The sequence below is a fragment of the Dendrobates tinctorius genome, unplaced genomic scaffold (genome assembly GCF_039654945.1).
Source record: "Dendrobates tinctorius isolate UK_male_01 unplaced genomic scaffold, ASM3965494v1 ptg000226l, whole genome shotgun sequence".
NCBI lineage: Eukaryota > Metazoa > Chordata > Amphibia > Anura > Dendrobatidae > Dendrobates > Dendrobates tinctorius.
The window spans coordinates 798,153-811,263 of NW_027361893.1; the positions used below are offsets into that span (position 1 = coordinate 798,153).

Genomic DNA, 13,111 nt, shown 5'->3' on the forward strand with positions numbered 1-13,111 from the left:
TTCCTTCATCTAAATCGTTGATAAAGATGTTGAACAATACAGGGCCCAGGACAGAGCCCTGTGGTACCCCACTTGAGACATTCTTCCAACTGGATGTGCAGCCATTTACGACCACTCTTTGGGTCCGATCACTAAGCCAGTTATGGATCCACCTTGCCTTGTCCATTCCATACTTAGTCATTTTTTCAATAAGGATTGTGTGAGATACTTTGTCAAATGCTTTGCTGAAGTCAAGATATACTATATCTACAGCATTTCCCTGATCCACCCAATCAGTGATTCTGTCATAGAAGGAAATTAAGTTAGTCTGACATGACTTATTAGTTACAAACTCTGTTTAATCACTTCATTCTTATCCAGGTACTGACATACATGTTGTTTAATAATTTGTTCAAAGATCTTTCCTGGTATATAAGTCAGACTCAACGGCCTATAGTTGCCTGGGTCCACCTTCTTCCCCTTTTTGAAGATAGGAACAACATTTGCTCTTCTACAGTCTTCTGGGACTTCTTCTGTTCTCCACGAATTTTCAAAGATTATGGAGAGGGGTTCAAAAATTTCTTCTGATATCTCCTTCAGTACTCTGGGGTGTAATTCATCTGGACCTGGAGACTTGAATTCATTTAGGTTAGCTAAGTTTTCCCTCACTATCTTTCTGTTTATAGATATCCTGGATTATTTTATTCCCTTAATAGGACAGTGAAGAACAGTTCATGTTACATTTCCTTTCTGAGAGAAAACAGATGCAAAATAGGAATTTAAAAGTTCGGCCTTCTCAACATCCTGTCTTACCATTTCATAATTTTCATCCTGTAAAAATCCTATAGCATCTTTGACTTTTCTTTTACTTTTGACATATCCCCAAATCCTTTATTATTGCTTTTGATGTCTCTTGCAAGCCTCAATTCATTGTCAGCTTTGGATTATCTGATTCGTGCCCTGCAAGTTCTGCAGACAGCATTATATTCTTCTTTAGATATGCCTCCCTCTTTCCATTTTATAAACATTTCTTTCTTCCTTTTTACCATGTGCTTAAGTTCCGTGTTCATCCATCCTGGTTTCCTTAATTGCTCCCTCTTTTCGGAATTGTTAACAATTGTGCTTTGAGAATTTCATTTTTCAAGATTTCCCATCCTTCCTGGACATTTTTGTCCTTAAGGATATCCAGCCATTGGATCCCTCCAATTCTCTTTCTGAATCCCTTAAAATCTGCCTTTCTGAAATCTAGCCTTGACGTCTGAGTCTTCACAGGTCTTCCTCCTCTAGTTATCCAAAATTCTAAAATAGCATGGTTGCTACCTCCTAGAGTCCCAGCCACTTTTACCTCCTCAACCATTTCCTCCCTGTTTATAAGGATTAGATTGAGAGGGCTTGTGGGGTTTGGTATTGGTCACCCTCTCCTTTCCATCATCACAATTTCAGAGATATCCACAGTCCCATGACGGTGATACCATTGAATAGTGAATCAGGGAGTCGGAAGCTCCTGATCCACCATTCAGTCTTCACCTGTGAGTCTGAGACTCAGTGCACTGCAGGCACAATGACGTCACTACATCACACCTGTAGTTTGGAGCCTCAGATCTCACACTGCACAGACCAGAGCAGTTCACCTCGAGATCAGGGTTGGGGGAGTAGTGATATTTAAAATATCAGGAATTGTGGAGGCTTAATATTAAGAGAATAGCTGTTGGGACTCTTATACTGAATGCGTGGTTGAATATACTTGAAATTAGTCCAAAGACCATATATATTCTGGCACTTCAAAATATCAGAAACAAACATTTTTGGGCCACTATACCATGACGGCACCAAAAATCATGAAGAGATCCAGTATGAGAATAAAATATCAAATTTTATTGAAAAAACATTAAAAATACTATACATTAAAAAGACTCTATACTCCTCCTTCCAGACCTGTCCTTTGCTTTTGACACAGTTGAACACTGCCTCCTACTACAGATCCTTTCCTCCTTTAGCATCAAAGACCTCGCCCTATCCTGGATCTCATCATACCTTTCCAACCGCACATTCAGCGTTTTCCACTCCCACACTACCTCCTCATCCCACCCTCTCTTCTCAATCTATACACTTGGCCTGAGGCAACTGATAAAGTCCCACGGATTCCAGTACCACCTTTATGCCGATGATACTCAGATCTACCTCTCTGGCCCAGACGTCACCTCTCTGCTCTCCAGAATCCCAGAGTGTCTATCAGCCATATCCTCCTTCTTCTCCTCTCGCTTCCTCAAACTCAATGTGGACAAATCTGAACTGATCATCTTTCCCCCATCTCACAGATCTTCCTTACCCGACCCTTCTGTAACAATTGACAACATCACGCTTTTCCCCGTACCAGAGGTCCGCTGCCTCGGAGTAACCCTTGACTCTGCCATGTCCTTCAAACCACACATCCAAGCTCTCTCCACCTCCTGCCGCCTCCAGCTCAAAAATATTTCCAGAATCCGTCCCTTCCTCAACCCTCATTCTACTAAAATGCTTTTGCATGCCCTCATCATCTCCCGCCTCGACTATTTCAACATCCTTTTCTGTGGCCTCAATACTAACACCCTTGCACTTCTCCAGTCCATCCTCAACTCTGCCGCCCGACTAATTCATCTCTCTCCTCGCTACTCCTCCGCTTCTCCCCTCTGCAAATCTTTTCACTGGCTCCCATTCCCTCAGTGTATCCAGTTCAAATTACTAATACTGACCTACAAGGCCATCTATAACCTGTCTCCCCCATATGTCTCTGAACTAATCTCCCGATATCTTCCCTCACGTAATCTCCGGTCCTCCCAAGACCTCCTTCTCTCCTCCACACTTATTCACTCCTCACCCAACCGCCTCAAAGACTTCTCCGAATAGCCCCCATCCTCTGGAATTCCCTGCCCCAACATGTCCGGCTATCATCTACACTCGGATCCTTCAGACGGAACCTGAAAACCCATCTCTTCAGGAAAGCCTTCAGCCTGCAATGACCCCCACTGCCTCCTCACCACAACTGGAGCTAACGCCTCACAATCACTGGAGCTGCTGCAACTCTCCAACCTACTGTCTCCTTCCCCACCATCCTGTAGACTGTAAGCCCGAAAGCGTAGGGTCCTCTCTCCCCTCTATATCAGTCTGTGATTGTTAGTTTGTTTACTGTAAGTGATATCTGTGATTTGTATGTAACCTCGTCTCATGTATAGCACCATGGAATCAATGGTGCTATATAAATACATAATAATTATAATAATGTGGAGTGTGGCACTGCGAGTGGAGGTAGGTGCCGGAGGCTCCATTATTCTCTGTGGAGTGCAGCTCTGCGTGTGGAGGTAGGTGCTGGAGACTCCATTCTCTATGTGGAGTGTGGCTCTGCGGGTGGAGGTCGGTGCTGGAGTCTCCATTATTCTCTATGTGGAGTTCGGCTCTGCGGGTGGAGGTCGGTGCTGGAGGCTCCATTATTCTCTATGTGGAGTGCGGCTCTGCGGGTGGAGGTCGGTGCCGGAGGCTCCATTATTCTCTGTGTTGAATGCGGCTCTGCTGGTGGAGGTCGGTGCTGGAGGCTCCATTATTCTCTATGTGTAGTGCGGCTCTGCGGGAGGAGGTAGGTGCTGGTGGGTCGCCCTCCCGAGGCCGCGGGGTACTCGGTACCGAGCCGGTGTCAGCGGGATGTGTCTCAGCAGCGGTCACCCTGTCCGTGGCCCCGGGTGCCCAAGCAATGGCGGGGAACGGAAATGGTGAAATGTAGTTAATGGAATAGTTTGTGATGCCACCTGTGGTTTCGGCAAGGGAGGTGTTAAGCTGACGCTGCAGACAGATCCTCCGGGACAGATGGTGTGGTGCAGCAATGATGTTATAGCCCTCCACAGGCAGGGCTGTTGTCCCAGGGCAGGATAGGTGAAGAGACACTTAGATAGTGTAGTGGTTGGCGCAGGGAATGTAGCAGTGCCAGGTGGACGGACGCAGGAAGGAATGGAGGACACCAGGGCATGTAGTTCCAAAGCTTTACTCACAGTCTGTAGTGCCCGCTTCTGTGCCGTGTCCTCCGGGTCAGGGACTCAGTCAACCTCCAGGCAAGATGGAATGCTCACTTCCAACACTCCACCAACTTATGTGCCGTTTCTGAACGTCTCCTCTATAGCGCCTTTAAGTGTGAAGATCTCCTAGTACTGAGTTACACTGGAGTTCCTCCTGACAGATGTTCCCAAGAACTCTACTTGTACGGCAGACAGCTGTAGCCTGCTTCGGGGACTCTCTACTCCTGAGTCCTGGCTCTCTGTCCTTGTTGCTGTTGTGCCCTCAAGTCTTAGATGGAAGTAGTGCATTTACAGCCCACTACTCCACCGGTGTCTGCTGCAGAACCATTAGTGTCCATACAACCTCGGGGACCGGTCCCTGGCCTTGCGCTTAGAACTTCTAGGCAGGGTTCTTCCTCTAACCCATGTCCTCTGTGTTCCCTTTCACTCCTACGTTCCGTACTTGTCTTTCCCTCCTATGGAAGCTCAGGCTTCGGTTCAATGTCTTTCGCCTTCTTTCCTTTCCCGTGCCAGCTGGCTCAGATCACTGAGCCAGCTGCAGCAATCCTTCCTCCATCCCTCTTCCAGGGATCCCCACTCCTCTCCGAGTGGCTTCCTCTCTCCGACTCCCCGTCTGACTGATCCCCTTATCCTAAAACCTTCCTGCTATTTTATGTGTATTCTCAACTCCACCCACCTCCCAGCACGTTTAGTGTTCCAAGCAGGGAACCACCAAAGGTGCTCTGCTTCTCTCTAGGCAAGGAGCTACAATGTGGTTTTGCTGAACTCCAACTTACCTGGATGGTGGGGCACCACACCTTAGGAGAAGGTGCAGTACCTCTGTGGCGACTGAGCCTCAGGGGCGCCACACTGGAGGCTCCATTATTCTCTATGTGGAGTGCGGCTCTGTGGGTGGAGGTCGGTGCCGGAGGCTCCATTATTCTCTATGTGGAGTGTGGCTCTGCGGGTGGAGGTCGGTGCTGGAGGCTCCATTATTCTCTATCACAATCTGCTCCTACTGAACCCACTAGATAACACATTCTCGCCTATCCCCATTCTTTATACTGTATGGTGCCTTTTTCTTGGTTCCCCCACACAGTATAATGTTTCCACAGTACTTCCATTGCCAATTTTTTTTTGCTGTTGGTGTAATACACGGCAGACAACAAGAAAATACTAAAAAAAAAATCTTATCCAAAGACAAAAAAACTCTGTACATGGAGACATTGACAGCAAATCACTCCTGTCTTGGTTCGTACAAAAAAGTTTTCCTAAAAGCCTCAAACTTCTGTGTGTGAATCAGAGCTGAGATCTAACGTGATAGAAGATTACAGTGCGGGGAAGACGGGAAACCTTCATATAGACGGCCGGTGGGGATGGAGTCAGTGACGGACTCTGGCCAAATATGTGTCTAGAGCCGTAGTAGAAGATGAAGATGTCGTCCTCATCATGAAGTAGTTATTTCTCCTGTCACGTGTAATGAATATCTCCTGCAGTATTGCTAATGCCGATTCCAGTGTCGGTAAATGAGACGAGAATTAGCGTTATGGAAGATGAGTCTATGAGAAACGTATTCAGCTGCCGACTCCGAGGAGGAAACTGCTTGTTGTCTGTGGCCTAAATATATAGGTTTTATTAGTAGATATAAAGAAGAAAACTGAATACTGTAAAATAATAAATCTCCTCATATGTTTCCCTTATGATCCCCAGTAATTGTATTATTACACAGGATTTTTATGATGTTACATCGGCTCATCTTCTCATTTAGGTCTCTACAACATTGGATCCTCTCAGTGAAGATCTTCTACAAAAGAGAATTTTCCTGATTTACACATCACAGAAGGATATGGACAGAGACAAGATGGTGGAGAGGATATTACATCTCACCCTAGAGATCCTCTTCCGGCTTACTGGAGAGGTGAGAGATTCTGATGACGTCACATTACATCATTCTTATCTATGGGAATAACAGATGGTCAGAACTGGAGAGGTGAGGACTCTGGAAATGTCTGTAGTGAGATTTATTAATGTCTCTCTCCATAACCAGGATTACACAGTGGTGAAGACCTCTAGTGAGCGCTGTCAGGACCCTGTGTCTGAGGGATGGGGAAGACCCCTGAGCCCAATTGCGGGGCCTCCACCTCAACCCCTGATACATGAGGACATCAATGGCCAGAAGATCCTAGAACTCGCCTACAAGATGATTGAGCTGCTGACTGGAGAGGTGACACTGAGGGGAATGTTGGGACATTATACAGTAACACTATGAAGGGATCGGGGGATGACGGTATTGTATGTGTCAGGTTCCTATAAGGTGTCAGGATGTTGCTGTCTATTTCTCCATGGAGGAGTGGGAGTATTTAGAAGGTCACAAATTTCTGTACAAGGACATCATGATGGAGGTTCCCCAGCCTCTCACATCACCAGGTAATAGACAGGACTAAATACACACGGCCTATAATAATTTGTATGTAAAGAATGAATTCAGTCCCTGTATGTTTCCTCCAGATCTATCCAGTAAGAGGACAACACCAGAGAGATGTCCCCGTCCTCTTCTTCCACAGGACTGTAAACAAGAAGATAACAATGTTCCTCAGGATCATCAGGTAGATGGAGAGAAGGTGTCAAGAGATCTCCCCTATGATGTGTAGACGGCTGTGAAGGTCTCGTTCTCAGTCTTGTTTTATCCACCAGTATTATATGTTTTATACTTGCGTAATGAGAACGGTGGAGATGGCAGTATTAGAGCTGATCATAGATGTGACTTCTCCATCTGTCTGTGACTTTTACAATATTTGTTTCAGGGTAAAGATCTGACCCATATTAATACTACAGAGACATATGTGAGGGGTGATGAGCGGTGTAAAGAGGAGATTCCTACATATGACTACCCAGGTGAGTAGTAACCACTAAATGCAAAGTAGCACAGATTCTTCTCCGTCACCGGTTGTGGCTGCTTTATCGGTCGTGTAGTCTGGTCTTATCACAATCATGTGATCACCATTTGGCCTCAAGATCACAACATTCTCCTCCTCCCAAAACTGTTCTAATGACTTCGGTCATTGAAAGTCCTTTTCTATAGAACCTCCCCCCTGGGATTAGAAGATGCTGAACGTTACCTGCCCAGATCTGTAAACCACTGTTAGGGTTGCGGATCGCACTAAATATAAAATATAAGGAAATGCGATCGCAACCTGGGGTCCACCGTGCAGAGATGGTACACTGCTGCTTAGTAATGACGGAGTACTAAGTGAACACCGGCGGGTTAACCACTGACCCGGTGTGCACAGGGGCGAACTCTGTTGCTTCACAGAGCCGCTGAAAGAAATGCTGGAGCCTGTTAACACCACAGGACTCGGCAGAAGAAGCGCATAGCATAAGGTCACAGAACTCAGCCCTTAGACCACAGGACTGGAGTCCCTTTAGATCACTAGCACTCGGCGCCGCGACTGTGGTGCCAGCAAGAGTTAAATAAATAACACGTGCAAGTGCCGCTCAGGCGGATGCCACTAATCGCCTAGGATTGGGCCAGATAAGCGCACAGGTTGCGCAAGGCGTTGTGCAGGCGTAGCTATCACTTGCCGCAGTTCGATAGTGCCCTGCAGTGGGCGACACCATCGGACGCTAGTGTGCAGAAGGCTGGTATGCACTGTGGCGTATAGACTAGCCACTCACAGGCGCTGACTCAGACTCTAAACCCTACCAACATGCGTATCAAAGGGAAGGGGTTTCTTAATGAGTCAGTCACCAGATACATGCATCCATCATCATACACTCCATAAGTATTTGAGTCTACAGTCATGGCCAAAAGTTTTGAGAATGACACAAATATTATATTTTCACATGATCTGCTGGCCTCTGGTTTTTATGTGTGTTTGTCAGATGTTTTTATCACATACAGAAATATAATTGCAATCATATTATGAGTAGCAAAAGGTTATATTGACAGTTAGAATGAGTTAATGCAGCAAGTCAATATTTGCAGTGTTGACCCTTCTTCTTCAGGACCTCAGCAATTCTCCCTGGCATGCTCTCAATCAACTTCTGGATCAAATCCTGACTGATAGCAGTCCATTCTTGCAAAATCAATGCTTTTATTTTGTCTAAATTTGAAGGTTTTTGTTTGTCCACCCGTCTCTTGATGATTGACCACAAGTTCTCAATGGGATTAAGATCTGGGGAGTTTCCAGGCCATGGTCCCAAAATCTCTATGTTTTGTTCCCTGAGCCATGTAGTTATCACCTTTGCTTTATGGCAAGGTGCTCCATCATGTTGAAAAAGGCATTGTTGATCGCCAAACTGCTCTTGGACGGTTGGGAGAAGTTGCTCTTGGAGGACATTCTGGTACCATTCTTTATTCATGGCTGTGTTTTTAGGCAAGACACAGAGAGAGCCCATTCCCTTGGCTGAGAAGCAACCCCACACATGAATGGTTTCAGGATGCTTGACAGTTGGCATGAGACAAGACTGGTGGTAGCGCTCACCTGGTCTTCTCCGAATAAGCCGTTTTCCAGATGTCCCAAACAATCGAAAAGGGGATTCATCAGAGAAAACGACTTTACCCCAGTCCTCAGCAGTCCACTCCCTGTACCTCTTGCAGAATATCAGTCTGTCCATGATGTTTTTCCTGGAGAGAAGTGGCTTCTTTGCTGCCCTCCTTGAGACCAGGCCTTGCTCCAAGAGTCTCCGCCTAACAGTGCGTGCAGATGCACTCACACCTGCCTGCTGCCATTCCTGAGCAAGCTCTGCACTGCTGGTAGCCCGATCCCGCAGCTGAAACACTTTTAAGAGACGGTCCTGGCGCTTGCTGGTCTTTCTTGGGCGCCCTGGAGCCTTTTTGGCAACAAGGGAACCTCTCTCCTTGAAGTTCTTGATGATGCGATAGATTGTTGACTGAGGTGCAATCTTTCTAGCTGCGATACTCTTCCCTGTTAGGCCATTTTTGTGCAGTGCAATGATGACTGCACGTGTTTCTTTAGAGATAACCATGGTTAACAGAAGAGAAACAATGATGCCAAGCACCAGCCTCCTTTTAAAGTGTCCAGTGGTGTCATTCTTACTTAATCATGACAGATTGATCTCCAGCCCTGTCCTCATCAACACCCACACCTGTGTTAATGGAGAAATCACTGAAACGATGTTAGCTGGTCCTTTTAAGGCAGGGCTGCAATGATGTTGAAGTGTGTTTTGGGGGATAAAGTTCATTTTCTAGGCAAATATTGACTTTGCAAGCAATTGCTGTTAAGCTGATCACTCTTTATAACATTCTGGAGTATATGCAAATTGCCATTAGAAAAAATGAAGCAGTAGACTTTGTAAAAATTAATATTTGTGTCATTCTCAAAACTTTTGGCCATGACAGTATACTAGCGCATGGCCGAGCGGCCATGCAACCCTTTTATAGTTGCGTCCTTCCCAGGACCTTCCTGATGATCCAATCTGAGCTGGAGAAGGACCTGCGCATGTGACCTCCGATCACCAATGAGAGATCATCCCACGGGCATGCTCAATAGACCAAAAGGAGGACTTAGTCCCTGGAGTAGCTCGCTGCTGACCAGCATGCATTGCTATAGCTGGACCAGAGGTGGCAGCAGCAACAAAACCCACAGTGCTAGTCTGAGCAGAGCGCCGGGATCGACGAGTCTGCTGAACAGCCTCCTCTGCGGTCAGAAAGGAATGGGAGACCGCCAAAGGCAAGGCTCGAGATTCCTGCTGTGCAGCGACAGGAACCCGGCGCCTAACAGTACACCCCCCTCCTAGAGCCCCCTCGTCTCTGAGCCTCACTATGCTCAAATGCCACAACGAGAAGCGGAGCGCAGATGTTCACCACTGGCTCCCAGGTCCGAGCTTCTTGACCATGACCCTTCCATTCCACCAAATAAAACTTAATTCCACGTTCCACCCTGCATCTTACGATGGCATTAACCTCAAACCCGTCCAAGGACAGGTCTGATGTCCTGGCAGATGACTCGGAGAACCGGGACATGTGGACAGGCTTAAGGAGGGACACGTGGAAGGTGTCAGTGATGGTCAAGTGTGGTGGAAGGGCTAGACTGTAGACCACAGGGTTGATCTGCTCAAGGACCTTGAAGGGGCCAATGTAGCGAGGAGCGAACTTAGTGGACTCAACCCGCAGCCTGATTTTACTAGCGGAAAGCCACACTGAGTCGCCAGGCTAAAGGTCGGAGCAGGGCGCCGGTGTGCGTTAGCTTAAACCTTCATTCTCTCCTTGGAGGCCCGGATAGCATCCGGAGTGCGATCCCAAATGTCACGTGCCTCCACCGCCCAGTCTGCCACCTTAGAGCTGGTGGATGACACGGGCATGGGCACAGGGACGTGCGGATGCTGGCCGTAATTTAGGAGGAATGGGGTCTGGTCGGTGGAGTCAGCCACAGCGTTGTTCAAAGCGAACTCCGCCCAAGGCAGCAAGGATGCCCAGTCATCCTGCCTGGCCGAGACAAAATGTCGTAGATACGTGACCAGGGTCTGGTTGGCTTTCTATACCAACCCGTTCGTCTCGGGATGATAGGCCGAGGAGATATTTAGCTCAGAGCTCTCTCCAGAACCGACACGCAAACTGGGGGCCCCGGTCGCTGACAATCTTGTCCGGCATGCCGTGCAGGCAGAAAACATGCTTAATGAACAACGCTTCCAGGCCCCGTGCAGAAGGTAACCGGGAGAGAGGTACCAGGTGCACCATCTTGGAGAAATGGTCGGTGACAACCCAAATGATCGTGCTGCCACTGGACTTGGGCAGCCCCACCACAAAGTCCATACCGACCATCTCCCAGGGCCTGTCCGCTACCGGCAGGGGGTAAAGTAGCCCAGCGGGCTGCTGCCCAGAGGACCTATTCTGGGCGCAAGAGACGCACGCCTGAATATAGTCCCTGACGTCACGGGCCATATGCGACCACCAGTACGTCCTCGCCAGAAGCTCAGAGGTCCCTTTTGTCCCGAAATGTCCACCCACCCTGGACGAATGAGCTCAAGAGAGGACCTCTGGTCGCAGACGGGCAGGGACAAATGTCTTTCCCGGAGGTACTGACTCAAGGGCGACTGGAGCCACGGTCCTCAGGCTCTCGGACGAGACGATCAGCCGAGGCTCCTCCTCCGATGACACCACAGAGCGGGAGAGAGCATCGGCCCGGACGTTCTTCTCACCGGATAGGAAATGGAGGGTGAAGTGATACCGGGAGAAGAACAAGGACCATCTGGCCTGGCGAGAATTTAGCCACTGGGCCGTCTGCAAATATACCAAGATTTTGTGGTCTGTGAACACCTGGAAAGGGTGACGAGCCCCCTCCAGGAGGAGTCTCCACTCCGAAAAGGCCAACTTCATCGCTAGCAACTCCCTGTCCCCGATGGAATAATTCTTCTCCGCCAGTGTGAAGGTCTTGGAGAAAAAGAAGCATGGGTGCTTCCGACCTTGCGTGTCCTTCTGGAACAGGACCGCTCCAGCTCCGACAAAAGGGGCATCCACCTCCAGAATGAAAGGTTTATCTACATCGGGGCGATGAAGAATGGGAGCGCTAGTGAAATGGGACTTAATGGAGGAGATGGCCTTGGAGACAGGTTCCGACCACAACTTGGGATTTGCACCCTTCTTGGTGAGGGCCACCAAGGGGGCTACCAAAGTCGAGACGTGGGGGGTTGAATTGGCAGTAGTAATTTATGAACCCCATAAAGTGCTGCACCGCTTTGAGAGAATGGGGCTCCTGCCAATCCATCACCGCTTGTAGCTTGGCAGGATCCATGGCCTGTTATGATTGAGTCACCGTAGGAGGCAGACACAAAAATAGAAGCTACGTCCAGAAAACCAGAGAAGTTGGCAACTATCAGATTGCAGACCCCTGAACCTATCAACAACAACTAGCAGTAGCCATGGGGGGTTCCTACGGTGCCCTAGACCCCTCGATCACAGCCGGAGAACTACATAGCCTAAAGACAGAAAGGGAAATCTAAACTGCCCCAGAGCAGACCCCAAAGCAATAGGCAGCCCCCAACATATAATGACGGTGAAGCAAGATGAAAAAACACTCACACAGATAGAAAGATAGGCTGAGCAAATGATGGGGCCCAAGCTAACTAGATAGGACAGGATAGAAAAGCTGCTGTCTGTAATCCGCCAAAACCCTATCAAAACAAGAGCCAACAGCTGATAACAGCTGATAGGGGAAAAAAAACCCCTGAAGACGCTAGGCTTCAAAAAGACTATATCAGTACTCAGGTATTATCTGAAGACAGAGCAAAAAGGAATTCAGCTCACCCCAGCAGGGAATGACAGAAATCAAGGAAAAACAATGCAAAACAAAACCAAAACACAAATGCAAAAAGTAGAGCAGAAAACTTAGCTTTTGAGGAGCAGGAATCAGACTGGTCGCCTAGTATCCCTCAGAGAGATCACCAACAAGGCAGAAGGGCGTCGGCTGCCTTATATCCAGTCAGTAATTCCCGTCACCCAGTCATCATCATCCTGCCCAGGTGCTTGGTAATCAGCCTCACTACCTTCCTTCGCCAGAAGAGGGAGTTCATCAGACCTCAATGGTGAAGGGGAAAATGAACTCACAACAGTGTTGCATGTAAATGATTAACTGCTAGAGAGACCCTTCCTTGCTTCCAAGCATGACATCACCCTCCCTGGAGGAAGGCAATGCCACTGTGGCGACCATACTCCTGGGGGCGCCACATTCCCCCTAGTGCAAGTCAGCACTCCTGGGCTGATGAATAACATAAAAACATAATATAAACAGATAAACAATATGAAGGTTACAAGATAATGAAAAATGTACAAAAACCAAAAGCTCCAAAAATAGTCCTATGATGATAAGTCCAAGCATCAATGTCCATGGTCCATTCCTGGGCAAATGGTGAACTATTTACAAGGTAGTTTTGACCACACAAGTCCTGTGGTCCAATGTCCATAAAACAAAACTGGAAAATTCAAAGGAAACTCTTACAGATTACCTGTAGGCATAAACTTGAAAACAGTTACATATATACATTTCAACAATTATATTGACCTATCTATACACGATATCTGATGGGTGGTATACCTTGTGTAGTACGGGTAGACCTGCGTAACACTGGTGTGAGTGGGGATCTTACTGGTT

At 47.7% G+C, this 13,111-nt stretch overlaps 1 protein-coding gene across 2 annotated transcripts in view; it reads left to right on the forward strand.

Annotated features, from left to right (window-relative positions):
* The window catches only part of LOC141059283 (uncharacterized), a 51,162-nt gene that overhangs the window by 14,443 nt on the left and 23,608 nt on the right, over positions 1-13,111 (forward strand). For both annotated transcript variants that reach the window (XM_073555596.1, XM_073555597.1), the window contains exons 2-6: positions 5,770-5,919; positions 6,049-6,225; positions 6,305-6,428; positions 6,510-6,607; positions 6,806-6,896. In XM_073555596.1, the coding sequence (XP_073411697.1) occupies positions 5,770-5,919; positions 6,049-6,225; positions 6,305-6,428; positions 6,510-6,607; positions 6,806-6,896 (640 nt within the window). The remainder of the gene's footprint in view (positions 1-5,769; positions 5,920-6,048; positions 6,226-6,304; positions 6,429-6,509; positions 6,608-6,805; positions 6,897-13,111) is intronic.